The sequence below is a fragment of the Sylvia atricapilla genome, chromosome 18 (genome assembly GCF_009819655.1).
Source record: "Sylvia atricapilla isolate bSylAtr1 chromosome 18, bSylAtr1.pri, whole genome shotgun sequence".
Taxonomy (NCBI): domain Eukaryota; kingdom Metazoa; phylum Chordata; class Aves; order Passeriformes; family Sylviidae; genus Sylvia; species Sylvia atricapilla.
The window spans coordinates 8011684-8037133 of NC_089157.1; the positions used below are offsets into that span (position 1 = coordinate 8011684).

Below are 25450 nucleotides of genomic sequence, written 5' to 3' on the forward strand. Positions count from 1 at the left end.
TTTTTGGCTTTCACTAATTGCAGTAATACCTTCTAATGCTCCATAAAGCTTAATAATTTAGGCCTATGCATCTGCAGCATAGAAACATTCTAGACACTGTAGGGATGAAATTTATGTGGCCAAAGCTCACTTTGAGCTGAAGCTGGCTGGTACTGCAGGTGGAAGTACAAAGGGATCTGCACCCCGGAGCTGCTGCCAGCCCTCGGCGACCATTTGCCCCGCCGGCTGGCGGGATGCCCCGGTGGGCGCCGCGCCGCTCCCGCCCAGCACACGAGGCTGCCGTTCGTTCCAACACTTTATTGTCACCGATAGCGCTCGGTCTCCGCCCAGAGTGGCGGGACGGCGACAGGCCCGGCCCAGCGAAGGGCCCCGGGCCCATGAGGGCGCTGCAGGGAGCGGGGCTCAGCAGGGATGGGGCAAAGCTGGCACCGGGGACCGGGCAGGGCTGGAGCACTGCGGTCTTGGGGCTTGCACCACAAGCCCCGGGGCAACGACAGGGGCAGGCCGAGCTCCTGCCCGGCCCCAGGGGCCACCAGCTGTCCAGGGTGGGTGGGTGAGCCGGGGGGCTGCTGCCCCAGGCTGCAGGGCATGGGGGGCTGCACCCCTGCCCCTTGGTCCCCAAAGCCGGCAGTAGGAGCCCATGGCCCCACCGGCCCTGGGACACGAGGCCGGGGGACAGGACAAGTAGTCAAAGTACAGAGTGATTTCGGATGAAGAGTAGTGTTACACTGGACCCACGGGACCCCGAGATTCCTGTGGCCACGATCAGTCAAAAGAGATGAGCTGGGCCTCTCCACTGCCTGGGGGTTGCTGCCCAGGGGCAGGCGCTGCTGGGGGCTGCTGCTGCGGGGGTGCCCCAGCTGGGGCCACCTGGAGGAGAGCAAACAGCTTTGTTAGTGTGTGGTTTCATTAGCATACATGCCCCACTGGGTCCTGACCCCCTGGGCTGGTGGCACTCACCTGTTGGTAGAGGGGCTGCTGCCCCGGCAGGTAGGACTGCTGGGCTGGCAGGCTGCTCAAAGCTGTGTCCTGGCCTGGCAGGGCAGACATGAGACCCTATGGGAACGAGGGGGTGGGTGTCAGAGGGGCTGGGGTACATGCAGCACCCACAGGGCAGTGGTGACTGCCCCCAGCCTCCACCAGATCTCCCCCAGGGTGGCTCCATGGGCTGGAGCCCACTCATGCCCAAGCAGGGAGCGCTCACCTGCATGCTGTAGGGCTGGTAGCCCATGGAGACAGACTGGTTGCCCATGTAGCCCATGGTGCCCGACTGGGGTGCCTGGGAGATGGCTGGGATGCTCTGCGACTGTGAGGCTGCAGTCTGTGGGGAGACGCTGATGAGAGATGGCACAGGCAGCAATGGCTCACACCTCCAGACAAGGCCCTTGAACCCAAAACTGGCTCTAACTCCAGCCCACTTCCACAGCAAGAGCAGCAGCTCTGGAGATGTGGACCCAATCAGCCTGCTCCCCTCCTGCTCAGAGATCTCATTGCTGAGTTTGGGTACGTTGCCCAGCCCCACAGAGCCCCCCAGCCCTTGTCCCAGATGGCTGCAGGCTGTGCTGCCTCACTTGCCTGGTAGCCCTGTGTGGGTGTGGGCTGGTAGGATGAATATGCAGGGGTGGTGGTGGGCACCGCTGGCCCCTGCTGAGGCCCCTGCCCACTGCTGGCACCCGGCTGGTACATGTAGGCATTCACCATGCTGGGATCTGGGGGGAGAGAGCAGAGGTTGGAGCGACCACCTTGGGCTCAGCCCTACCCCCAGAGGCTGAGCTGCCCAACGTACCAGTCCCGGTGACGGGCATGGCAGTGTAGGGCCCAGTTCCCCCCTGTGCAGCCTGGTTCATGTACACGCTGTGCATGGGAGAGCCCTCCACAGAGCCAGCTGGGCTGAAGGTGCCAGGGAAGCTGGTGGGCCCAGAGGGCTGGTAGATCACCCCACTGGCTGTGGGCATGGCCTGGAGCTGGTGGGAGAAGGAAAGCCAGCTTAGCACGGCCCCTGGAGCAGTCCCTGGAACCTGGCAGGGGGAGCCTACCCCAGCAGCCGTACCTGGGCGTAAGGCAGTGAGAAAGCTGGCATCTGGGCTCTCATCTGGATAGTCTGCTTCTGCTGCTCCAGGCGCAGCTGCCTCTCCTTCTCCTGCTCCTGCAGTCGCTGGATGGCCAACTGACGCTGCATCTCCAGATACTCCTGTGGGAACAGGGCTGTGGTGGCTGGGAGCCACAATACCACACAACCCCTCCTATACCGGGACAGCCATCCCTACCAGCCCTGGGCTGGGCCACAGCGCAGGAAGGCCCGGAATACCCTGGACATGCTTCCCTGCCTCACCTGCTTCTTCTGCCTCATGATCTCCAGCTTCTGTGCCAGCTGGATCTGGCGCTGCCGCTCTGCCTCCTCTGCTGCACGGCGCAGCTTCTCCTGGTGCTCCTCCCGCAGCGCGTTCAGAGCCCCACGCGCGTCCCGGATCTGGGCCAGCTTGTCCTGCAGGCCCTCATAGTACACTGGAGAGGGAAGGGACAGCCTCAGGAACATGGGGATGGAGCACCTGGCCTGCCCCTGCACTCCACAGGAGATTCTCCCCAGTGAGACTGTGTCACAGGAGTGCTGAACCCTGACACCGTGGAAGCCCTGGCCCACCCACGCCCAGGGCCAGCAGCTCCCCCAGCTCCCACGCACGCCTGCGCTCATCCAGCTGGTTGAGCAGCTCCAGCAGCTGCGGGTGCATGTTGTTGATGGACTGGAAGAGGGACAACACGGCAGAGTCGTTGGTGATGCTGCGGCCTCGCATGTGGTTGCTCTTCATGCGGTTGACGAACGTGGTGACCGCGTTCTGCAGCGCCTTCAGGAACTGCTCGTGGTTCTCCTCGGACTCACCATTTTGGTACTGCTGCTGGAAGGATGGGGCAGCCAGTCAGCTGTGACCTCCCCGTGCCAAGAGCCGGCAGCCAGCCTGCAGAGCCCAAGAGTAGGGCGCTTCTTGCCCCTCGGTAGGTGCCAGACCCAGGCCCAGGCCCCCTCTTACCTCAACCACCCCAAGAGGGGCAGGGTGGGCTTCCCCAGGCTGCACAGCTGGCTCTGTCAGGGACAGGGGTGCTGACGGTGTGGGGCTCTTGCGAACCTCCTCCTGTTTCTTCTCCCAGTAGTTGCGGTTCAAGTACCGGGCCAACTACCAGGAAGAGAAGAAGATGAGCATCACTGCCTCACAGGAGCAAGCCTGTGCTGCAGACTAGGAGGGCCAGGATCCTTACCTCTGGGTCAATGTCCTCGGCCAAGGGAGCAGAGGAATTCTGCAAAGAGACAAATGGAGAAATGCAGTTCAGCAAAACCAGAGATCCTCAGGTCCCACTCAGATGTTCAGCTCAGACCAGGCCATGCACGACCACCAGTGCTGAGCACCAGTGAGAGCCTCGAAGGGGTCACAAGCTGGGAGGCAGTGGAGGCACCTAAGTCCTGGCTGAGAAAACACCTTCTTGCTCAAAACACAGTGAACAAGCAAGGAGTTGAATGGGGCAAATACTTTCCCTCAGTATGGGATTAAATTTGACATAGCCAGGGCAGACTCGGGCTCAGGAAGTGGCCTGTGTCCAGCCAGTCCACAGACATACCACGGGCGGGGAGTACAGCGTGCTGACTGGGGGAGCCGACGACGTGACAGGAGTGGGATCAGCCTTAGGGTACATGGAGTAGCTTGTTTTCTGCCTCTGCAAAAGAGAAAATTGCCAACTCGGAGTCCAGGCTTCTCCAAACCAACCACAATACAGCCTGTGCCTGGCTCTGCTTTCACCCTCTTACTGCACAGGCTTTGAGCCTTGCTCACACCAGGACATATCCAGAGATCTGTTAAGGCCCAGCACAGCTGGGCTGAAGAGCAACAACCCCTCCCACACTCCAGCAGCAAACAAACCATTCTCTCTTTCTCCTCAGCCTCTGACTGAGACAAGGCAATAGCCAGCTGGAGCTCCTCTTCCTCTTGCAGAGCTGTCTCATCACGCTTTGGAGGCAGCTGGAAGTGGAAAGATGAGGTCAGTAATGGGATCCACAAACAAGTCAGATCACCTATGGGGCAGACACTCACCTGGGACTGCTGAGAGAGGGGGCTGGTCAGGTACTCAGGGGGCAGTTCGGAGGTGGCAGCAGCTTTACCCTCGGTTTTTCTGTAGTGAAAGGTGATAGTATGGACTGAATGCCCCCTTCTCCACACCAGAGTCCAGCTCTGCACAGTGTTCTAGCAGCAAACCCCACTCCCAGGAAGGAAGAGGGCCCATCCCAGCCTGTACAGACTGGGAAGCCCTTGTGCTCTGCAGGGAGCTAGTTCTACACCATGCTTCCCCCCTCAAAGTCCCAGCTGTGGCAGGCAAAGAAACCCACCACAAAGGGTACTGACTTGTTGAGATGCTCATAGCAGGGTTCACAGACTCTCACTTCCTTCTCAATCCCAAACTTGGGGATGGTGGAATATTTGGAGGAGCATTTTCCACAGAAGATCTGCCCACAGGCCCGGCAGTGGTGCTGTGAAGGACAGGAGACATGAGCGTGGTAGCAAGACATTCCTTATCCTTTAGCCAACATCCATCAGACACTCCTGTCATTTCCCTGCCAGCAGCCAAGAAACATGGTCTGTCCCCAGCCCACTTCCACACAGCAAGTCCTGCAGGGAGTTCTGCAAGTCCCCAGGGCTGTGTAGAGCAGGGAACCCAGAGGGGCAGGGGCAGCACCCACCTTCCGCGTCACAACGCCGAACTGCACTCGGCACCTGTGACACTCCTCTGCATCCACCCAGTCTGGAGCCTGTAGGGGTCAAGGGAAATTGCATAAGGAGGGAGGAGTGTGTCAGCACTGTGCCTTTCAGGAGTTCTGATGGCTAACAGGACTCACATGTCTCATGGGGGAGAGCCATTTGCAGCTCAACAAGAAATATTAATCCCCATAAGTTATCTCCTCTCATGTTCCTTAGAGACTGTGGTGCTTTCCCAGTCAGTACAAGATTAGTTAGGAAAATGTCTGCACAGTAATCACTTCAGCAATGCCCTGCTGCCACATCCAGCCTGCCAAGCTGCTGCAAGGCCACTGAGCAGCAGGAATGATGGGTCTGACTCCCTGTCCTGGTCAGTTCTCCCTACAACGTCTCCAACCCACACAAAATGGAAGAATGCAAGACCTGCAGGGCTGGCAGGAAGGGAATGGGAAAGCAGGTCTGTCCCACAGTGCCAGCTGCTCCCCACACCACAGAGCTCACCCTCTCTGCTGCGAACATGGCATCACTCTCCTTGAACTCTGGAAAGACGTGACCTGCAGAAGAAATGGTGCCCCATTGTGAGAGGAATCCTCTGGCACAGGGAGCCCACCTGCCTGCAAACTCATGCTATGGGTGCCAGCTCAGCACCACCTTTTGTCTTGACCAGTAACCTCCCTCTGACACAACAGAAGCAGGCTCCCCTCAGCCATGGTCTGAAGACTATCCCAAATTGTTTCCCTTACACACCCACAAAGGACATCACAGGCCTCTGCATAAGGCTTATTATTTCTCAGTACTTCGAACTGAGAGGGATAAAAAGCCCACTGCATGGGCAGGCAGGGCTGGGAGTTTCAGCCCTTGAAGGGCCAGAGTTTAGCAACACCAGCTCAGGATGGTGGACTGACCCTCCAAGCTTGTGCCACTGCCTGCAGAGTTTCTGGTGCAGAGAAGGAAGCAGAGGCAGCAGCGTGTCCCTGCCCTTGGAGCAGACACTGCTGTCCTGGGACAGAAGGGAAAATGTCACCAACACAGTGTCAACAAGCGGACCCATCCTGAGAGCAGGAACAAATGCCTTTGAGGAAGGAACTGCCCCACAGCGAAGTCCTCCCAGAGGACACGACCCCAAGAACAGTTGCAGCTCCTGCTTTTCAGGTTTCCCTGCCAGCCCTGAGGCACAGGCTGGGCTGGAGGCCCAGAGCAAGGCTGCTGGTCCTGGGACCACTGGACTGTCCCATGCATGCAGCAGGATTTAGTCATCCTGAAGTGTTCATTGGGTATTGGGAACCAATGAAGAGCTCAGTGCTCCAAGTCCAGATTTTGCTCAGGCCAGGCAGGGACCTGCCAAGGCTCCTACGGAGCAGAGCTGCTTCACCAGGTGCCCCCTCACCTGTGGCCACAGTCCTCACCTTCAACCTTCATTATCTGATAGGTGTCCTGCACCACCTTGTACTTGGGCTCGTTGCGGAAGGCGTGAGCCCAGGCCTGGATGAGGTATAGGATCTTACTGCGGACACTCGTCTCCACTTGCCTCTGCACAGGAAGGGAGGAGAAAAAACCATCTCAGAAAACGTCCCTGAAACCCAGAGGACCAACAACCTCCTGATGAACCCCCTGAAGAGAAGCCAGAAATACCATGCAGGAAAGGGACTTTAGAGTACTCCTGACAGGTAAGAACTATCAGAAACCTGCAGTAAGGACAATGCATAGCATAGACAACAGACCCCTTCAGCTGCTCCACTGCCCCCTCCAGCACAACCAACAAAATGTCCTTTGGAGCAGCATAGACCAACTGAACACAGCTGTGGCCTTGATGCTTAGAGCAAATGCCCAGCAGCACTGTCCACTCCCTGACCAGAGCCACCCCTCCCACACTCAGAACACAGTGGGAGCCCCAGCTGCCCAGTACAGCACAGCTCACCTCGCCCGCCCACTGACAGTGGAGGGTGTCAGCACCACCACTCCAGCAGTACTGAAAGCCATCTCAGGATATGACACAGTGAGGACAGCTGGGACAGCTGCCCTTTGGCGGCAGGGGCAACTGCATCACACTTCAAGGAACTGGAGAAAAGTTGGCAAGCCTGTTCTGACCTCAGCCAGCCTCAGAGCCGCTGCGTCATCAGCTGCCCAAGTGATCACATCCACGTGACTGGCTGTTCCAGAAATCCCCAGGAAGCACAGGAGCACTGTCAAGCTCTGACTTTAGCCAAGACCTCGGCTCACAGAGCATCACTTACTGACAATTCCTTGGGTTCCAACTTCTGGAACATTTAGCAAAATCTTGCACTCCATACATGTCACAGCCCTGAACCTCATCAGAACTTGGACTATTTTACCAGCATTGGGTGTTCACAAGCAGCAAAATTCCAAGTGTGGGAGGAGAATGGGGCAGTTGTGAAACTCCTTAGGCAGGCAAGGACTGAGAGAACCCCAAAACCCCTGGATGTGATTCAATCTCCTCAGCCCTTGGAGCAGCTGTGCTAACACACCTGGCTGTCAGGCCATGGCAGTGCTCCTGCCTTGGGAGAAGATCCTGCACGGAGACTGAGTCAGCCCTAACAGGAAGATGACAGGAGAGACAGCCTGCTCGGTGTGTGAGGTGACAGGACTCACACAGCCTGTCCTCCAAGGATCTGGGTCACCTGTTTGTTTATGTCTTCCTGGTGGAAGACAGCAGCTATAAGGAAGGAACAGTATGATGCTCTTGTCTGGGCATTGCTGTTCTGAGTTGGGAGCTGGAGACAGGAGTTCTCATTTCCACTTCACTAAAGGAATTCCCCAGTCCAAGGATACAGGAAGCTCCAGCAGGCATCAGACTGGTGACAGCTTGTAACAACAAACTTGTCAGTGCCAGCAGCCATAGTTACACCCTGCAGAGCTCCTGAACAACTCAACATGCCCCTGAAACAGCTGTGGCCCAGAGGCAGCTCCCGTTGGTTTTTCCTTTGTTGCTTTACCTCCCTATGTGTCTCACATTGTTCCAAAAGAGGGAATTCACCTTGCCACTGCCCAGGTTCTTGGTAAGGTGTCAAGCCATCATCTGTTTTCCTTTGCTGTCCCAACCCAAGTGTTGCATCCAGGAGCATTTCCCATGGAATGGCCTAAGCCTCTGCAGCACATTCCTGCCATTTCACAGTACAGACAAACCTCTGCTCCCACCACATCTCCTCTTCCCAGAAGCCCTCCTGCACTGCCTACACTCACGCTTTCACACCACATGAGTTTGCTCTTTTCTGAAGTGCATTTCCAGTTACCCTTCTGCTCCTTACCCAAAGAGAACACAAGAAAGGACACATAAATTTCCTCCTGCTGCTGCTTTTCCATAGGGAAAAAAACCAACAGTAAAATAAATCCATTTACCTTGAGTATTTCCTTCAGCTCCTCCATGGTCTGTTTATTGGCCACCTCGTCATGGACTGTTTGGCCACAGTTTTTAACCACTGACTCCATGACCTGCAAGGGCCAAGACAACATCAGCCCACAGCTTTCTGCCTCCACTGCAACTTGTGGGGTCCCAGCACACGTTACAGGCTGAACATGGGGCACTACTTAAGCAGTGAGGTGTGTTGGGGCCATGTCAATTCACTCCCTGCACTGGGAGCCAGCTGTCCTTCACCTCCATGGGGGGCTGGGGCTTTCTGCTCTGTGGAAACCAATCCTGGGGAGAGCAGCCCACGTCTCAGCTTTGCCTGTTGCAAAGCCAAGATTGGAACAAAAGCATGAAGGCCCTGGTCTGATCACCCCAAAACCTCCGTGCCAGAGTCAGGAAGAGGCTGGCTCCTTGCTGTGCTGCAGGAAGCTGTGCAGCCTGAAGGCAGGCAGTGAGAAGCCCCCACTCTGCTCCCAGGCAGGTGCCGTTACCTCCAGCGCGTACAGGGCCACATGAGGATTCTTGTCATTCACTTTTTTCTTGATGGCGTTGACGGCATATTTCGCTCTGGGGAAGAGGGGACATGTTGTCAGGGGATCAAGGATCCGACGGGAGATCCCACCTGCTGATGACAATCCACCAATCCCCACCCTGACACAAGTGGCACAGTTAGCTCAGGGGTACATGACTCACTGAGTGAAACTAGGAAGGAATAAGCACATTCGAGCCTGAGTTTCCCTAAGAATTTCAGGCCAGGGGTAATCTGCTTCCCAGGGTCTGGGAAGCACGCCAGGACATCAGGGTGTGCTGCACAGCCCCTCTGATGCTCTTACAGAAGGGCATAATGAGATGTGCGTTACCACGGGCTGGCAGGTTCGAGACCCTCTCAGGGTCTCCTTCCTTGTGCAGACAGGAGAGCTGTGACCACAGCCTGTCCAAAAGCCCAGGAGCACTTACTGTGTGTCTCCCTGACGGATCATGTCGCAGATCTGCAGGATGGATTCCCAGTCTGTCTCCAGCAGGAGCTGGCTTGTGGCCTTATCTGCAATGAACAAACCCACAGGCCGCCGTGAGCCCGGCTGCTGCCCGCGGCTCCGCTCCGCCACCGACGAGTCCCTGGGAGCGCTCCAGGCGCGGGGCTGCCCCGAGGCTCGGGGATAAAGCCCCGATTTCACCCGGGACGCACCAACCCTCCCGCCTCAGACAACCCCGGGCCCCCGGTAACCTCGGCCCCGCCGCTGCCACTCCTCGCGGGCGGCACCGGACTGCGGCACCGCAACCCGCCCCGGCCCGACCAGCGCCGCGCTCCGGGCCCGCCCGCTCCCGGGCCCGAGCGCTGCGGACCCCGACCCGGCCGAGGGGCGCGCCCCGCCCCGGTTCCCGTCCCGCCCGCTGAGGGAGCCGCGCCGGTACCCAGGAGCCGCTCGAAGGTGCCGCCGCCGCGCCCCATGGTGTCCGCCCGCCGCCGGCCGCCGGCCCGGCCCGATCGCTCCGGCCCGGTCTGTCCCCGCCCCGCCCTGCCGCGGCCCTTCCGCTTCCGGCTTCCGCCGGGGCGGGGCCGCTTCCGCGGGCGGCTCCGGGATGGCCGCGGGCCGCTCCCCGCCCACGTTCCTGCTGCTGGGGGCGGCGGGCGGCGGGAAGAGCCTCCTGGTGCGGCGGCTGCGCCATATCCGCGGGCACACGGGCACCGGGCCGGGCCGGGCCGGGCCGGGCCGGGGCGGGCGGAGGGCGGGCGGGGGCGGGTCGGGGGCCGGGCGGGCCGTGCCCCCGGCGGGCCGTGCCCCCGTGCCGTTCTCGCTGTGTCCTTAACGTGATGCACAGCTGAGCACCGAGGAGCCCGCGGAACTGGGCGAGCCCCCGGCCACGCTGCCCACGGTAGGTGCGGCCCCGCGGGGCCGAGGGGCACCGGGACGGCCGAGGGGCTCCGGGGCACGGCCGCAGCCAGCCGGGCGCCTGTCCCGCAGGTGGGCACCAACCTGACGGACCTACGGCTGCCGCAGAAGGTGACCGTGCGGGAGCTGGGCGGCTGCATGGGCCCCATCTGGCCCAGCTACTACAGCGAGTGCAGCGCTCTCCTGGTGAGCTGCGCCGGGAGCCCGTCCCGGGGCCACGGTCCCGAGGGATGGACGCGGGATGTGGGGCGTCCGGGTCCCGCCGGTCCCCTCGGTTTTGCCCCGTGGTGGGATTTCCCTCCTCCGTGCCCTGCTCTGGCCCGGCCCTGCCCGGGGTTGCTCTCGGCACACCCGCACCCCGCTTTCCCTTCTTCCCTCTAGTTCGTGGTGGATGCCTCCAACCCCACCCAGGTCTCCTCGTCCTGCATCCAGCTGCTCTCCGTCCTCTCTGCAGAGCCGCTCGCCTCTGTGCCCATCCTGGTTCTCTTCAACAAGATGTGAGGAAGAGGGTCACCCGAAGGGCGGGGGTGCCAGGGAGCAGCAGCTGTGGTTTGCTGCACTTCCCAGGCTGGAGACCCCTGAGCCCCCGTGGTTGTGTGATGCAGCTCTCCTCCCTCTCCCCATTGCAGTGACCTGCCCTGCTACATGTCACTGGTGGAGATGAAGTCGCTGTTCCGCATGCAGGACATCGTGGCCTGTGCCACACAGCCCATCACGATGCTGGAGACCAGCGCCCGCGATGGCACCGGCCTGGCTGATGTCCTGCAGTGGCTTCGGAGCGCCCTCAAAGGCCCCTGCTGACCCCAGCCCTGCCAGGTGCCTGTGGCAGCCCAGGACAATCCTGTCGTGGAAGGAAGTGGCAGAGGAGCAGCTGCCCTGTCTGGGGCTGGGAGCAGAGCCCAGGACAGTGCCTCAGGCTGATGGACTGGATCCCTGTGGGACTTCATAGTAAAACGCCCACCAAACTGTCCAGGCTGGTGGCTGCCCTGTGCTTGGGGGGAAACCCTCGGCTTTTGGGGAAGGGAGCAGAAGCCACAGAGGCCAGATTATGCTGGCAGCTCCAGGCACAGGACAGGTTCCTGCAGTGGGGCTGGAGGCTGCACAGCACCTGAGCTGAGCTAAGCTAAGCACGGCAGGGGTGGATAAAGCCCCCTGGGTTTAAGACTGAGTGCATGTGAGGCTCCTGCCAGCAGCTCTGGCCCTGTGAGCCTCATACCAGCCCAGGCACAGTGGGGTGACCTTGGGGAAGGTGTGGAAGGACTGGATGACGTGGGTGGGTTTCAGGAGGTAGGGCAAAGGCCAGTGACTGGGATGCTTCAGTCAGGGATGTCTCACAAACTACAGCAAGTGCCAGCCCACAGCTGCTCTCCAGCACCCACCTGGGCTCAGGCAATCTCAGAATGGGTCAGGTTGGAAGGGACCACAGTGTGTCATCTGGTCCAACCTCTCTGGTCAAACAAGGGTCATTACAGAGGACATGGCACAGGATTACATCCAGACAGTTCTGGACTATCTCCAGTGAGGAAAATGCCACACACTCTTACGGGCAGTCTGTTTCAGTGTGCTGTCACTGGCACAGGGAAGCTCTTTCTAATAGAATATCATAGAGTATTGGAGGGAACCCATCAAGATCATATTCAGGTGGAGCTTTTTGTTCATCAGTTTCTGCCTGTTGCTCCTTGTCCCACTGCTGGGCACCATGGAGCAGAGCCTAGTCCATCCTCTGGCACCTCCTTGCTGACAGACAGTGAGTTCCTCTGTCAGTTGTCTCTTCTCAAGGCTGAACAGGCCCAGCTCCTGGAGCCTGTTCTCACTGGAGAGATGCTTCAGTCCCTTCATCATCTCTGTAGCCTCTGCTGGACCTGTTCCAGGAGTTCCATGTCCCTCTTGTCCTGAGGAGCCCAGAACTGGACACAGCACTCCAGCTGTAGCCTCACCAGGGCTGAGCAGAGCGGCAGCAGGATCACCTCCCTTGACATGCTAGCAATGCTTTTTGTACTGCACCCCAGGAGGGGCTGGGGCTGCAGAGAGAAGCTGCCCTATGCCCACACCACAGAGCAGTGTCTGTCTGTGCTGATAACTTGCCCTGTGCCCACACTGATGGCCCAGCCCAGCTGGGCAGGCAGCTGCCTCAGCCTGCAGCCCTGGTGCCAAGTCATCGGGTACTGGGGCTGCCCACGCCTGGCACAGGCCACAGCACACTGTGCCCTGGGGCTGTCAGTGCTGTGCCATCCCAGGGCCTGGCACTGCCAACAGCATGGCATGGAGGGGAGTGGCTCCTGGTGCTGGGGGCTGCAGCTATTGCACCGTGATGGTGAGTGGCAAGTGGGGTGGCAGTGGCCTTTGCTCCAGCAGTGTGGGCCAAACTGGGCCCTGCCCCAGGCAGCCCCACGGGAAAGCAGGTGGTGCCAAGGAGCCCGAGCACACCCTGACACTGCTACTGAGTCACCGCCACTGACACACCAACCCTGCCTCCCTGCTTCCAGCCCAACAGGTCCAGACACCAGCCAGAGCACTCCTGTACAGCAGCACTTTAATGGGCCAGGTCAGCTTGAGCCCACAGGGTCCCTGCCCAGCCCAGCACTCAGCATCACCCTGATTCTTCCAAGTCCGTCCCACCAGCCAGTGCAGTGGGCGCAGGGCTCCTGGGGGAGGCCCAGTGACCTTATCTGTGGGACTGGAATCAGCCAGCTGCTCTCCTGGTGAGCCAGGCACTGGGCTGGAGCTGGGTCCATGCCTGGCAGCTCCTGGCTCCATGCTTGCTGTCCCAGGCAGTGTGAAGGCGGTTGTGGAGAAAGCTCCATGGTCCCCAAAGGATTCAAAAAACAGCCCAGGGCACACTGGCAGGAGGGAGAGCTGAAGACCTGTTCTCTGCAAGTTGTGAGCCCCCACGGAGCAGGGTTGTGATGGTGAGGCAGTCATGCATGAAGCTGTGCTCTGGGGTGTGACAGCAGTCCGGGTCCTGTACCTACTGCATCCCAGGAGCTCCAGGCAGCAGGAGCACCTGCATCCCTGCAATGCAGCACTCCCAGTGACATGTTCCAACGGGTCCTTGGCCATGGCAAGAGGGCAGGATCTTCCCCAGCATTCCATGGTCCCCCAGCTTCCAGCAGTGCATTGTGATGGACAGATTCAGTCCCACCTGCAAGCAGAGTCTGGTCCATCCCACTCCTTCCTGTGGAGCCTGACACTAAAAGGACAGAGTCCCTAAGATCCCATATGGGAGAGAGGACTCTTAAGTGTCATCTCTCTCCAGGTTCTTGTCCCAGACCTGTGAACCCCTGTGTCTCAGTAACACCAAGGATCATGCATCCCTTGGGATATCCGTGCACATGGCTGAGCTCTGGGTGCCCTGGCAGCCCCTCCCCACTGCCCTTTATGCTGGCCTCACCTGGCACTCAGGAACGTCTGTGTCTCTGCTCATAAACGGAATGAAGCTTCTGAGTGAGGAATAGCTTATCTTCCCCTTCCTGCAACATCAGAGACAGTGCAGTGAGCAGCAGTGGGGTAGCTATGGGGTGGCACTGCTGGGGCCAGAGCCCAAACTGGCAGTCCTGGGGCTGGACCAGGCTGCGAGACAGCGAGGATGGGCAGGGGCAGTGCTCACACACATTGGCAATCTGCTCCCGGAGCAGGCAGATGACCCTCTGGCGGCCTCTTACCACCTGGACGTTGAAGTAGATCACAGCTCTGCAATGACAACAGGAGCACCACAACAATGGTGGCAGCCAGGCAGGAAGCTGAGGGACACTGCTCCTGCCACTGGGATGGGGCACAGGGCTCTGGAGTGATACCTTGGCTCCCAGCCCCACTCAGGGCTGTGACAGCAGGACCCTCGGAGTGAGGGCCCGGGGTTCAGCTTTGGGCTCTGGCCCATACTCACATCAGGGCCACAGATATGAAGAAGAGGAGGCAGGTGTTCTCCAACAGGTGCTGGCAGACCCAGGCAAACCAGGTGATGTTGGGGTTGGACTTCTCCAGCACTAGCACCCACCTCTTCCCTGACTCGTAGATGGTTTCCAGCCCCCGGAAGGGACCACAGGTTTCTGATGGCGGCACCCTGAGCAAACAGACGACAGGGCATTCAGAGCAATGGGCAGCCCAGCAATTACTGGCCCCAGCCCAAGGCACTGCCTGTCTCAGATGTCCAGCCCTCCAGGGACCCAGCCTCACTGTCCCCGGCATCCCCAGGGCTGGACAAGGGGATCATCCCTGTCTCCAGCACCAGGAACAGCTGGAAGAAGTGAGCATGGGCAGCAGTTGGGAGGACCTCCCTTGCCCGGGGCAGCACCTCGGGCCTGCGGCTGGGGGATGCCAAGGACAGGGGCCATGGTCTCCCCAATCCCTCCTTCTCCAGGCAGCCAGCAGTCCTGAGCTGTGGCCTCGTGGGTACTCACGACCAGATAGTGTAGGAGATGAAGGCAGCTGCACCCAGGAAGGAGGGGAAGCACAGCAGAGTGATGAACATGGTGCTCATGCGTGATGCTTGCCAGGGCTTGCTGGGGGACTGGCAGTTCCTCATCAGGCTGGTCTGTGGATAGGGAGCAGTGTCCATGGGCTGCCAAGGCCTGGAGAGCAGTCCCCACTCTGCTGTACCCTCCCTCCCACCCACTGGGAGCCAAGTGAGCTGGGGAACATCCTGTCCCCAGAAACCCCCACTCAGTTCCACAAGGACGAGGCCGGCCCATGTGGCACCACTGCTGCAGCAGAGGCTGACAGTGACAGGTCACTGCAGTTTCACCCCACGGGGAGCTGCAGGGGGTGGGAGGAATCACACCTTTTTGATATAGAACAACAGCAGCAGCTTCAGCATCTGCACAGCTGGCAGGAGCGGAGCGAAGAGAATGCCCAGCCTGGGAGTGGGGGAAAGATGAGCTTGCTGGGGTCTGAGCCCCAGGGGAGACAGTGCTGGGCACAGCTACAGCACCCACAGGGCTCCTGGGGACTACAAGGCATTTGCCAGCAGAGGAAGGTGCCACACCAGGCAGAAACATCTCACCAGGTCAGGGTCTGCCCATAGATCAGCTCCAGCACATTTCTGGCAGCATCAAACTCTGGCCTTCGCTTTGTCTTCTGCCTCTTCTCCAGGATTAGTCTGCGTAGAAGTGGAACTCTGCTCCCACACTGCCTGAGGGGACTTCACACCCCACCTTCCCCCTCTGATAGCAGCAGAGCCTGGGTGCACCAGAGAGCTGGGATCATGCAGGGGTACCATACTGGTGGGGAGACATGTCTTGGGGTACGTTACCTCCAGATCAGCTCCCCAAAGAGCGTATCCAGCAAAGTGAATAAGAAATCCATCACCATGAAACGATACAGGTCCTGCCCCACACATGTCTCCCAGCACTGGGGAGACAATCAAGTGTGGCATAGAATCACAAAATGGTTTGGCTGGGAAGGAACCCCAAACTCATCTCTTTCCCCATCCTGCCACAGGCAGAGACACCCTTCCACTAGACCAGCTTGATCTGAGTCCTGTCCAACCTGGCCTTTTAACAGTTCTAGGGATGGGGCACCCAAAGCTTCTCTGAAAACCTATGCCAGAGCCTCACCACCCTCACTGAGAAAAGTTTCTCCCTTATATCTAATAGGGAAGATGATACCAGCTCCTTGCTCATGCTCAGTCCAGCCCTCCATGGCCCTGGGGCAGTGGTGCTGACCTCCTCTGTCGAGCAGATAACACTCCGGTTAAGCCACTGGTAGCACAGCACGAGGAGAACCATCATCTTCAGGATCAGGTTCCTGGGGAGCAGGAGCAGTGCCAGAAGTCCCTGAGCCCAGGGGGTGAAGGGGCCAAGCCCCACAGACGGAGCACCTGGCCCCAAAGCCTCCCTGCCTGCTGTAGGTGCAGGGGCAGAGCACTCCCTCCACCACAGCCCCAGCCAGCCCACCTGATGATTGCCACGTAGACCTGTGTCACTGGGGAGTCCTGCTTCTCCCACTTTGCTAGCAAGTTGAAAAAGTAGGGCATCGAGGCATTGAGGAGGGACACCACAAGGGGCAGGACCAGCAGAATAGCTTCTTGCTGCCATGTGCCACTGTCCTGTACTTGTTGCTCCTGCTGAACCTGGTGAGCAGGTACTGGGGTGAGTGCACAGCTGTTAGCAGCCAGGTGTGGTGTCCTTGAGGAGAGCAGCAAATGCCCAGGCCAGGAGCAGAGCTCCAATGGGGCTGTCCCTGCTTCCCTCCCCAGTATCCCAGCCCTGCCCCTCCGACCCCAGGGCAGGGGATCCCAGGGCAGGGGATCCCAGGGCGAGAGGCAGCACTCACCATGTGCATGCGCTCCGACAAGTAGTGCACAGCCAGCACGCAGCCCGACACGAAGCCCAGAGCCAGGACCCAGGCCAGCAGTGTTACCATGCAGTGCCCCAGGCACTGGCAGCGGCTCTGGGTGCGGGAGCGGGAGCGCCGCTCCACCAGCAGCTCCTGGAAGAGAGCAGTGGTAGAGCTGCCAGATCTGCAAGGTTTTGTCCCGCTGCACCGCAGCAGGACCCAGAGGGGTGATGGACAAAGCGCAGGGTTGGGGTCTGGGGTGTTTTGCATTGCCGAGCTCCTCCACCTTCAGCTGGGTGCAGATGTTCTCGCACTGCAGCTTCACTGAGCGCCTCTGGATCACCTTGAAGTCCCAGATGCAGAAGACTTTGACGGCCAAGTCCCCTGCGGAGCTTCTCACACTCTCCCGGAAAGAGCGGGACACGCTGCAGCAAGGTGAAGGGCATCAGGGATTGGGGCTGGGTGAAGGGGAAGGCTGGCGGTGCCAGAGCTCCTGCTGACCCACCTGTACACCAGCAGGATGCAGGTGACAAGGAAGGAGATTCCAACACTGAACAGGTAGGCCAGTGGCAAGTTGTACGGGAGCGAGGGGGCTGTGAGGGGGCACACGCTGCCCTTAGGACTGAAGGTGCAGGGGTCATTTAGGGTGATGTTGCTGTAGTAGCCATAGTACAGCAGCGAGTGTGTGAAGTAGCCCTGCAGGAAAGCACACGATGGGCCCCATGGTGATCTCAGCAGTGCTCGCAGCTTCCTGCTTAGCCTGGCAACTCAGTGCCAGCCTCAGGGACACAGAGCCTTGGGCTGGGGCAGCAAGAGTCACCTTGTGCACCCACAGCAGCGGTGGTGCTGGGGCCCAAGCTGTGCAAGGGCAAGAACTGGGGTAGTATTACAGTGGGGAAGTGGGGCTGCCCCCCAGGCCTGGCGCAGCCCCTGAGCTGGGGGTGCCTGGGCCGTGCTTACCGCTCCTGTGAAGAGCTCAAGGCCAGTGAAGGGCGAGGGGCTGACCGATGCAGGGGGGTACACAGCCTGCAGGACCACCACGAAGGCCAGGAGGATGAAGAATGAAACAAAGTTCAACAGAAGGAGTGTCTTGAGGAAGACGAAGTAGGAGAGGACACTGGAGCCAAATCGGCCACCAATGTGCTTCAGGGCATAGTGCCAGGGCTGTGCAGCACGGAGCACGGAAAGGAGCCTGTACCAGAGACCTCGGCAGCCCTGGGGAGAGGAAGATGGGGAGAGCAGTGAGTGGGGCAGGAGCCTACACTGGAGCCCTCACAGCCTCTGTGCAGACCTCTGCCCCTGACTTACGAGAACAATGCAGACCTTGGACCAACCACAGGGTGAGAAGGGGGCCCAGTGATGGGCAGGCTGCCTCAGTGGGCCCCTCTGCCCACTCAGCTGCCGCCTGCCCAGAAGAGAGGGTTGTCAGAGGGTAGCATAGCTCCTGGGACAGCTCTGGCTGTGGGAGTGCTGCCCAACTGGTGCTGATGGAAGGGGTCCTACCGGAGGTTACGTTTCTCTCCCAGGTTCAGGGTCATGGTGAGCAGCATGTGGCTGGACTGGCTGGGTGGGAGGCTCATCAGTTCCTTCACCAGCCGGCGCCGCTTCGCTGGGGTACAAGGGGCTCAGTGGGACACGGCCGGCCAGGTCACGGCATGCCTGTCCCTAACCCAGCGTACAGACAGTGGCCAGCACTGCCTCCTCACAGTCTGGGGGACCCTCACCTTCCAGCGTGGCACTGGCGGGGTCAGTCTCCAGGTCATACTGGCGCAGGCTGGGCCGTGCCGTGCGAGAGAGCTGCTGCAGGGGTGGGCGGCTGCTCTGGCGCCGCAGCTGCGCCGTGCGATTGCAGTACTGGGAGATGATGGCCCCAAGATTGTGTCCTGTGGATCAGAGCAGGGGTTGGGAGGCCGCGGGAGAGCAGGGCAGGCGTGAGAGCTCTCCAAGGGGCTCTGGGACCTGGGGAAGGGTGGGAAAGTGAGTGGCACCTACCGATGGTGCGGCTGGGCATGCTGGCCAAGATCTGCAGGGAGGCAGGGGAGCAGCTGGGGTGTTCTTCACCTTGCCCGGACTCTGGCCAGACCATGGCACGGGCATCTGGAATAGCCAGGCAGGCTGGGGACTCTGGAAAGGGGATGGCAGGATGCAGAGAGCCCGTGGCTCATCCCTGCATCCCTGCTGCTCTGCTCCAGCACAGAGGCTAGGTGTGTGCTCTTCCCAGAGCACTCCCTTCTCCAGGAACACTTTGTATGTCCCCAAGATTTGGTCTGCCCTAGACTGCCCTGCTCTGCACTGGCCAAGGAATCAGTGAATGCTGCCCCAAGTAGAGGGGTGGCTCTGGGCACACACACTGACCCCAGCCTGCCCTGGCTGAGGCTGCAGTGCTTTACCTCTGTTCCTCTCCTGCATCTCCAGCTCCAGATCTGCCTCGATCAAGCTGCTCTGCTCCAAGATGAGCTGGTGGAATGAGGTGTGAAGGGCCCTCTCGTTGTCCGGACTGGGCTCCTGGCTGCAGAAACACAGGGACATGGTGGCACGGACACCTGGTGCCTGCAGGGCGCAAGGTCGTAGCCTGGTGCCCCCAGCATACAGGTCCCGGGGCATGGCAGGGCAGCGGCGGGGGGGGTCACACTCACCCATCGCTATCGGAGCCCTCGGGGACGTGGAGGGTGATGGAGGGCGGCTGAGACATCCTGCGATGCCGAGCGGGTCTCTCCTACACGGGCCCTGCCGTGGTGAGCAGACGTGCGCGCTGGTCCCGGCCCCAGCAGCCCCCGCTCAGCACGGCTTCCCGGCTTCCGCGGCTCCCAGGCGCCGCCGGCTGCGGCCCGGGGATGGAGCGGGAGCCGCTGCGTGCGAGGTCAGGGGCAGGCGGCAGCGCGGAGCCCCCGGGGCTAAACCGGGACTAACCCCGGGTCCAGCTCAAGCAGGCGTCAGGAAGGAAGAGAGAGCGGATAGGGCGGTACCGCAGTAGAGCGGGCTCCGCCCGCCGTCCCGGGACCCTTAGGACCGGGCACGAAGCCTGAAAGCATCAGTCCCGGAGCTCGGCTCAAGAAGGGTCCGGACTGGTTCTAAGGACACATCGGAGCGATGACCCCCGTGCCCCGCACCGCGTTCCCCCGCCCAGTGCCGTCTACTCCGTCCCCTGCTCTCCCTCCTCCTCCGCCCTGGGGCTCCGCAGCCCCCCGGGGCGGGCTAAGGCTGCTCGGGGCAAGTTGCCTCTCCGGGGCTCCCCGCACGTCCCGATACCGGGAACCGACGGAACGCTCCCGCCGCCGACTGTCCGGGCGCGGATCTGCGGGGAGGGCGGAGGCTACCGAGCCCTGTCCGTCCCGTCCCTCTTGCCGCCTCCCGGTACCGGGCAGGGGCGGCGGGGACCCCCTAAAAGCCCCCGTTTCCCTTCGGCTGCGCTCACCGGGGCCCGTCGGCGGCCGAGGCGTGGGGCCGGCACTCCCCGTTACACCGGCGCGGCGCTCTGTGCCCGGGCGGGGGAGCCCCTGTCCTGCCAGCCCGAGCCCGGCCGCTCCGCCCCAGCGCCGCCGGACAGCAGGGGCCGGCCTTCCCAGGGTGGTGCCGTGCAGGAGCGGCGGCGGAACGCGATGGAGGGCGGCGGAGGCGCTTACGGGGCGGCCAAGGCCGGCGGTGCCTTCGACCTGGTCCGCTTCGTGCAGCAGCCGCAGGTGGTGGCGCGGATCGTCAGCGCGGTGAGTCGGAGCGGGACGGGACAGGAGGGAGAGCCCGCAGGCCGGTGCCCCCCGCCCGCCGGGACGGGCAGCCCACAAAGGGCTCTCCCAGGCCTCGTTGCCGCCCCCCGGACATCGGCTCCGCCTCGCAGGTCTTCGCGCTGATCGTGTTCGCCTGCCTGGTCGGGGATGGCTATACGAGCCTGCCCGAAGACCCCAAGCTCTTCTGCGTCTTCAACGGCAACGAGGACGCCTGTCGCTACGGCATCGGCATCGGCGTCCTGGCCTTCCTCGCCTGCATCTTCTTCTTCATGGTGGACGTCTATTTCCCCCAGATCAGCAACACTACGGACCGCAAGTACCTGGTCCTGGCCGACCTCGGCTTCTCAGGTACGGGGGGCGCGGGGCCGGGCTGTGCCGCTGTCGCCGCCACAATGGCCGCCTTGTCCCGTGACGTGGCTGCCGGTGCCTGGCGAAGGGAGTCGCTCCCGTCTGGCGTGCTGCCCGCGGGCCACGCGCTGCTGCTGCTTCTGCAGCCCCGAGTGCCCCGAGGAGTGGCCGGCCCCGGCCGGGTCCCTGTGCCAGCCTCCCCGGTGGAGCAGGGGCTGGCCCGGGCACTGCCCAGGAGCAGCAGGACCAGCCCTGGCCCCTCATGCCGCTTCCCCCCCCCACAGGTCTCTGGACCTTCCTATGGTTTGTCGGCTTCTGTTTCTTGACCAACCAGTGGTCCTGGACACAGCCCGGGCTTGTGTACATTGGAGCGGACTCTGCCCGTGCTGCCATCACTTTCAGCTTCTTCTCCATCTTCTCTTGGGTGAGTGAACCACTTTGCCCCACGTGGGGAGAGCGCAGAGGGGAGCCCTGCTCCACAACCTGGAATGGCCTTAATCGTGCTGTCCCCTTCTCTCTGCAGGGACTCCTGCTCACCTTCGCTTACAAGAGGTACAAAATGGGGGTGGAGGACTTTATTCAAAGCTATGCCGACCCCAGCCCGGAGGTTTCGACTCCCTACTCCAGCTATCCCAACATCAGCCATGAGAGCTACCAGCAGCCACCCTTCACAAACACAGCAGAGGCCCCAGAGGGGTATCAGCCACCACCAGTGTACTGAGCCCTGGCTGGTGCCCACGGGATGGCTGTATCAGTGCAATTCCTTCTGCAGGGTGGGAGGGAGGGATCTGTGACTTGGAGGGCGCAGTGGGGCGGGAGGGTGATGGCTGCTTTGTTTGAAGTTAATTGGGCCTCTTCATGGGATACAGGAGGGGCTTCTGCCTGGTCCCGGAGCTGGGATCCTCATTGGAGGGTCCAGAGCGCAGTGTGTGGTGGGTGATCTGGCACACGATGATTTGCAGCTGCTGGGTGAGCACTGCAGCTGCAGGAGGTTGGCTCTGTGGGCAGCCCTGGCATGTATGAGCCTCTGCTTTTGCTGTGGTGCCTTAGTGGTGGGGTTCATGTCCCCTGACCCTGGCCAGGCTCTGCCCCTGTGAGTGTTGCCCTGGCTCATCCTGTCTCCAGTGCCTTTCAGCCCTGCTGGCTGCATTCCTCCAAGTGCCGTCCCTCACTGCCCAGCACAGCCAGGCCCAGCTCCTGCCTGCGCTGGCTTCCTGTGCCTTCCCCCATTGGCTGCTTCTGGGGGAGCTATTGCCAAAGCCCCCTCTTCTCCTGTCTCTAATGCCATGCTGTGCCTTCCCCGAGCCTACACTAGAGCTTCTGGTGCTTGGATGATGCGTTTTGGGGTCTGTGGGAGCAGTGAGCACTGAGATCCCTCAGCAGGGCCATGGCTGAGGACAGTCCTGGAGCACTTTCTTTCCCTTGCGTGTCTGCCCAAGTGCTGCCTCTGCTGCTGCGAGGCTGAGCTCCTGCACCCTGCACTCCAGCCACACCAGGTGCCTGTGGGTCGTTCTCTCAGGTTGTTTGCTGCTGTGCTGTGGTAATGCTGTTCCCAGCAGCCATGTGAGCCATCACTGCTGGGGCCACTGTTCAAGCAGTTGTCACTGTAAGGTTGGAATAAACTTTTTCACCAAGCCACCACGTGAGCCACCATATGCCTTTTGTCTCGGCTCCTGCCTTCGGCCCCTCCAGGCCTGGGGGTGTCAGGTGGGGCAGTGCAGTCGCTGCCAACTGCTGTGCTGCAAACAGCACACTCATGCTGGTGGCTATTTTTAGGCCACCCCCCCTCATGCTCCCTGGTCTGAGCAGAGCTCCAACACCAGGCTTCCACCCTGTGACCAGCCTATGCTGTCTTACTGACCACAGCCAGGAAGACTTAGTAGAATGCAGAAAATACACACACAAGTTCATTAAGTTATTTATTAACCTAAAGCAGCAGCAGAAGCAGTGTCTTCCCCAGCCCTGGGGGAAAAGCCCAGCCCTGGTAATTGAGTGCTTGCAAGTACAATTATTCTCGCCTGTATAAGGGGGCAAGCAGGGGGAGTTCAGGCAGCTCTTGGAGCCTTCCAGGGCACAGGCAAACAGCAACCCTGGCCTGGCCAGAACAAAGAGCTACTGCACAGAGCCTGTGGATGCTGGCTTCCAGGAAAAACCACTTTCGCAGAGAATAAGGAAGCAACTACCTTCCCCAATCTGAATCAAAGAGGGAAGAGGATTCTTCAGTCAGCTTAGAGCAGACTAAGAGTCAGCTTTAAGGCTGAGGAGGGAACAAGAGACATGACTGGAGTGGAGAAGCAGCTCCTCAGAGGAGGGCCCCTTTACCAAGCAACTGGATCTTCCCTGGAATAATTGTCCAAATCTTGGTAGATGAAACTCTGTGCCTCCAAACCCTTCACAGGTAATATAGCACCAGAGTGTCAGCACCAGCCTTGAACCTGAGAAAAACTGCCCTGAATTTGGAGGAGGTGCTTCCTGGGACCAGTTCCTCCAAAGGAGTCTGTCACAGCCTGCTAGAGCACAGCCAGCTCTGTGAGGTTCGACACCTCAGAAGAGTCAGCTGGTAGGCCTTTTGCCTTCTTCTGTTCCAACAATAATTGACAAGGCAGTAACACCAGCGAGCATGCTGCCAGAGAGGTTGGGGCCTGCCCAGGGCTAGGCTGACACATGTGTCAGTTTAAAAGCTGTGTCACAGCTCTGTGACAAGGGACAAGTTACCTCATACTGTTAAGAAACGAAACTAAAAATTGCATTTAAAATACAGATGGCTGTACATTGTCTTGAGAAACTTGGAATTTAGCAACAGTGCACAATAGAGAAGGGCTGCATTCACAGGCACCAGAAGCAGCACCAGCACCAGCCTGAGCATGCTCAGACCACTGGGGCAACTGGCCAGAGCCACAGTGAGCAGTGGACGTTCTGTGGCCTGGCTTGACACGCAGTGCCCCAGGGCCTGTGTGCAGCAGCATCAGTAACTGTGCTTGTCTCTCTCGTCGTTCTGAGATGGGAACTCACTCTAGCCAGGCTTTTGCTTCAGCTTCCACCAGCATCAGGCTTGGTGGATCCTCAGCTGTGGCGCTTGGTGCGGGGAGGTTGGGTAGGGAGGGCTGAGGCACTGAACAGTTTGATGAAGTAGAGAGAGGTAGACCCGGTACCTGTGAGCCAGAGCACTGAGCTCTCTTCCCCTCCATTTTCCCAGCAGTTCAAGTGAAGATCTTCCGAGAGGCAGCAGTCTCCAGCTGCCTCAGGCCCAGGGGCATGTTCTCCTTGTTCTCTGGCCCGGCCTGCTGCGGTCGCTTGCAGAAGTAGCAGGCTCGGCACACGGAATGATACTTGTCAGCTCCTCCAATCACTTCAACCTGGCGGGGAAATGTGAGGAGTGTCTGCAGAGCCCAGCTCCCTGCAGGGAGTCTCTCCCTACCAGCAGGGCTGGCAAGGTGAAGCAGTTTCTGTTCCAAGGTGACTCACCTCCCGCTCTGCTCCCAGCCTCTTGGTGTAGGAGGCCTCCCGGAAGCACTCCATGCACACGGCGTTCAGCTTCACCACGCTCTCCGCCAGGGGCACCAGGTTCAGGATGCTCCCAAAGGCCTGTGCCAGACAGCAGGGAAGATGCTGCTGCATGGGTTCCACGAGGGTCCCAAAGCAGCTGCTATACCAAAATCACTGTTCTACCTTTCTCTGGAAAGTCCCATCCAGAGCAGCAACAATGACGGTTTTCCCAGCGTTGGCCATTTTCTCGCAGAACTCCACAATGTCTGGGAACTGTGGGGGTAGAGGCACATTATAAAGATGGATAGGGAGACAGCACTTGGCTCCAGATCCCACAGTGCATGCCCAGACAGCAGCACCAGGAGCAAGGAAAATCAGAGCCATGTGCCCTGTCTGTGAAATGGGCTCCAATCCCAGCATCCTGTGTCCGCAGGGACTATAGGGAAGGAGGGCTTGATTATAGGCACAGGCCACACATGAATCAAGTTTCAGGGCATTACTTCCCACCCCCTCCTACAAAGGACACAGGCCTTGCTCTGCACAGGGTGTACCGAGCAGTCTGTGTCCCGCAGAGCCCAGCAAACCACCCCCAGCCGTGCACTTACAAACTGGCCCTCATCGATGCCAATGACGGCGGCAGCCAGCGCTTCCTGGTAAACGTCCTGCAGGACCCCGGCGGGCAGGGCCTCCATGGTGTTCCTGTGGGCAGGGAGGGAGTGAGCCGGACGGGCCTGGCAGCCCCGTGGAAGGGGGGTGTCCTCCTGCCCCGGGAACTCACTTGTCGTGTGTGGAGACCCCGGTAGAGCTGTAGCGCGTGTCCTTAGCGTACTTCACCAGCAGACACCGGTACTGAGCCAGCTGGAACCGTCGCACTCGCCGCATGAGTTCCGTGCTGCAAGACACGATATCAGCGGCCCTCAGCCTCAGCCCCAGCCCGCCGCCTTTCCGTGCCCCCCGCCCTGCGCCTCCCGCTACGCGCCTACCTCTTCCCGGAGAACATGGGCCCGAAGATGACCTAAGGGCAGAACGGTGGGGTCAGAACAGCAGTCAGCGGGAAGCCCCGGCTCCACCCAGTGCCAATGCGGCCCCCTGGCCCCCCAGCCCCCTCAGCCCGGTGACCTGGCGCGACACCTCGGCCCGATGCACGGGAGCGTTACCGTATCTGCACCTACTCCCACACCGGTACCCCAGGGTGGCACCTGTATCCGCCCCCCAGCCCGTGCCCCGGGGGGACACCATACCTGTATCTGCCCGCGGGGCCGGCTGGGGGAGCCGGGGTGGACACCGGGCACCGTCAGGCAGTTCATGGCGGACTGTCGGCTCGAGCCCGCGCTCGCCGCTGCGGCGCGACAGCCTCAGCCAATCGCAGAAGGCCTCTCACTCACGGGCCGCAGTGCTAGCCAATCGCGAAAGGGTCTGGGCCGCCGCGAGGCAGCGCTGCCCAATGGGATCAAGAGCGCCAAAATTTTTTATTTCCCTCTGCCCGCCGGCTCCGCCCTCCCGGCCCCGAGTGGCCAATGGGAGGTGGCTCCGCTCCCGAGCTCGGGCCTCGCCTCCAGGGTCTGGCCCCGCCCCCGGGCTCGGGCCTCGCCTCCGGGACGGCCAATGGGAGCGGGTCCG

The 25450-nt window shown here is 60.5% G+C and overlaps 5 protein-coding genes across 12 annotated transcripts; 2 read left to right on the plus strand and 3 right to left on the minus strand.

Annotated features, from left to right (window-relative positions):
* Positions 1-282: 282 nt before the first annotated feature.
* On the minus strand, positions 283-9635 carry HGS (hepatocyte growth factor-regulated tyrosine kinase substrate). 3 transcript variants are annotated; one of them, XM_066332219.1, is made up of 21 exons: positions 9520-9635; positions 9064-9148; positions 8598-8673; positions 8097-8189; positions 6146-6269; positions 5241-5293; positions 4724-4792; positions 4389-4513; positions 4080-4158; positions 3909-4007; positions 3610-3705; positions 3253-3291; positions 3027-3170; positions 2681-2891; positions 2333-2505; positions 2051-2191; positions 1787-1964; positions 1576-1709; positions 1205-1321; positions 961-1056; positions 283-870 (listed from the first exon to the last, which is right to left on the minus strand). In XM_066332219.1, the coding sequence occupies exons 1-21, from the start codon at positions 9554-9556 to the stop codon at positions 766-768; spliced, it is 2274 nt and encodes a 757-aa protein (XP_066188316.1). In that variant the 5' UTR covers positions 9557-9635; the 3' UTR covers positions 283-765. The 3 variants fall into 3 exon arrangements, with proteins under 3 accessions (XP_066188316.1, XP_066188314.1, XP_066188317.1); XM_066332217.1 differs by having other exon boundaries at positions 2681-2894; XM_066332220.1 differs by having other exon boundaries at positions 3909-4158; positions 9520-9602.
* A 10-nt stretch (positions 9636-9645) lies between these two features.
* ARL16 (ADP ribosylation factor like GTPase 16) lies at positions 9646-10968 on the plus strand. Its single transcript, XM_066332248.1, is given in 4 exon segments — positions 9646-9981; positions 10071-10184; positions 10380-10495; positions 10628-10968. Coding segments are annotated over 4 exon segments (696 nt in total). The 5' UTR covers positions 9646-9687; the 3' UTR covers positions 10800-10968.
* A 1546-nt stretch (positions 10969-12514) lies between these two features.
* On the minus strand, positions 12515-19804 carry TMC6 (transmembrane channel like 6). Of its 6 annotated transcripts, none has more exons than XM_066332216.1 (21): positions 19687-19804; positions 18908-18998; positions 18662-18780; positions 18264-18395; positions 17996-18154; positions 17775-17880; positions 17580-17676; positions 17232-17486; positions 16777-16967; positions 16558-16696; positions 16269-16424; positions 15890-16065; positions 15659-15740; positions 15247-15344; positions 14998-15093; positions 14776-14851; positions 14396-14529; positions 13882-14058; positions 13610-13688; positions 13390-13468; positions 12515-13140 (listed from the first exon to the last, which is right to left on the minus strand). In XM_066332216.1, the coding sequence occupies exons 2-20, from the start codon at positions 18961-18963 to the stop codon at positions 13397-13399; spliced, it is 2400 nt and encodes a 799-aa protein (XP_066188313.1). In that variant the 5' UTR covers positions 18964-18998; positions 19687-19804; the 3' UTR covers positions 12515-13140; positions 13390-13396. The 6 variants fall into 6 exon arrangements, with proteins under 6 accessions (XP_066188313.1, XP_066188312.1, XP_066188311.1 ...); XM_066332215.1 differs by having other exon boundaries at positions 12515-13188; XM_066332214.1 differs by having other exon boundaries at positions 12515-13188; positions 13390-13688; positions 18264-18368.
* Positions 19805-19838: 34 nt separating this feature from the next.
* SYNGR2 (synaptogyrin 2) lies at positions 19839-21138 on the plus strand. The gene is made up of 4 exons (XM_066332249.1): positions 19839-19975; positions 20107-20344; positions 20629-20768; positions 20868-21138. Exons 1-4 carry the CDS (start codon positions 19871-19873, stop codon positions 21063-21065), a joined length of 681 nt encoding a protein of 226 aa, XP_066188346.1. The 5' UTR covers positions 19839-19870; the 3' UTR covers positions 21066-21138.
* Positions 21139-22250: 1112 nt separating this feature from the next.
* TK1 (thymidine kinase 1) lies at positions 22251-25274 on the minus strand. Its single transcript, XM_066332250.1, has 7 exons — positions 25072-25274; positions 24814-24845; positions 24609-24722; positions 24436-24529; positions 24014-24103; positions 23810-23929; positions 22251-23700 (listed from the first exon to the last, which is right to left on the minus strand). The coding sequence occupies exons 1-7, from the start codon at positions 25135-25137 to the stop codon at positions 23545-23547; spliced, it is 672 nt and encodes a 223-aa protein (XP_066188347.1). The 5' UTR covers positions 25138-25274; the 3' UTR covers positions 22251-23544.
* Positions 25275-25450: the final 176 nt, after the last annotated feature.

Bases quoted from the DNA above. Each gene is read 5' to 3' on its own strand.
- HGS (XM_066332220.1), bottom strand. From the start codon at position 9,556: ATGGGGCGCGGCGGCGGCACCTTCGAGCGGCTCCTGG. The intron at 4,159-4,388 runs GTCAGTACCCTT...CTTTCACTACAG, and splicing joins TGCTATGAGCATCTCAACAA to AAAAACCGAGGGTAAAGCTG. The intron at 1,057-1,204 runs GTGAGCGCTCCC...TCGTTCCCATAG, and splicing joins ACCAGCCCTACAGCATGCAG to GGTCTCATGTCTGCCCTGCC.
- TMC6 (XM_066332213.1), bottom strand. From the start codon at position 18,963: ATGTCTCAGCCGCCCTCCATCACCCTCCACGTCCCCGAGGGCTCCGAT. The intron at 16,425-16,557 runs GTGGAGGAGCTC...GCTCTCTTCCAG, and splicing joins ACATCTGCACCCAGCTGAAG to GAGCTGCTGGTGGAGCGGCG. The intron at 15,741-15,889 runs GTGGGCTGGCTG...CCTGCTCCCCAG, and splicing joins GTCTACGTGGCAATCATCAG to GAACCTGATCCTGAAGATGA.
- SYNGR2 (XM_066332249.1), top strand. From the start codon at position 19,871: ATGGAGGGCGGCGGAGGCGCTTACGGGGCGGCCAAGGCCGGCGGTGCC. The intron at 19,976-20,106 runs GTGAGTCGGAGC...TCCGCCTCGCAG, and splicing joins TGGCGCGGATCGTCAGCGCG to GTCTTCGCGCTGATCGTGTT. The intron at 20,769-20,867 runs GTGAGTGAACCA...TTCTCTCTGCAG, and splicing joins TCTTCTCCATCTTCTCTTGG to GGACTCCTGCTCACCTTCGC.
- TK1 (XM_066332250.1), bottom strand. From the start codon at position 25,137: ATGAACTGCCTGACGGTGCCCGGTGTCCACCCCGGCTCCCCCAGCCGG. The intron at 24,530-24,608 runs GTGAGTTCCCGG...CCCTGCCCACAG, and splicing joins GGGGTCTCCACACACGACAA to GAACACCATGGAGGCCCTGC. The intron at 23,930-24,013 runs GTAGAACAGTGA...TGTCTGGCACAG, and splicing joins ATGGGACTTTCCAGAGAAAG to GCCTTTGGGAGCATCCTGAA.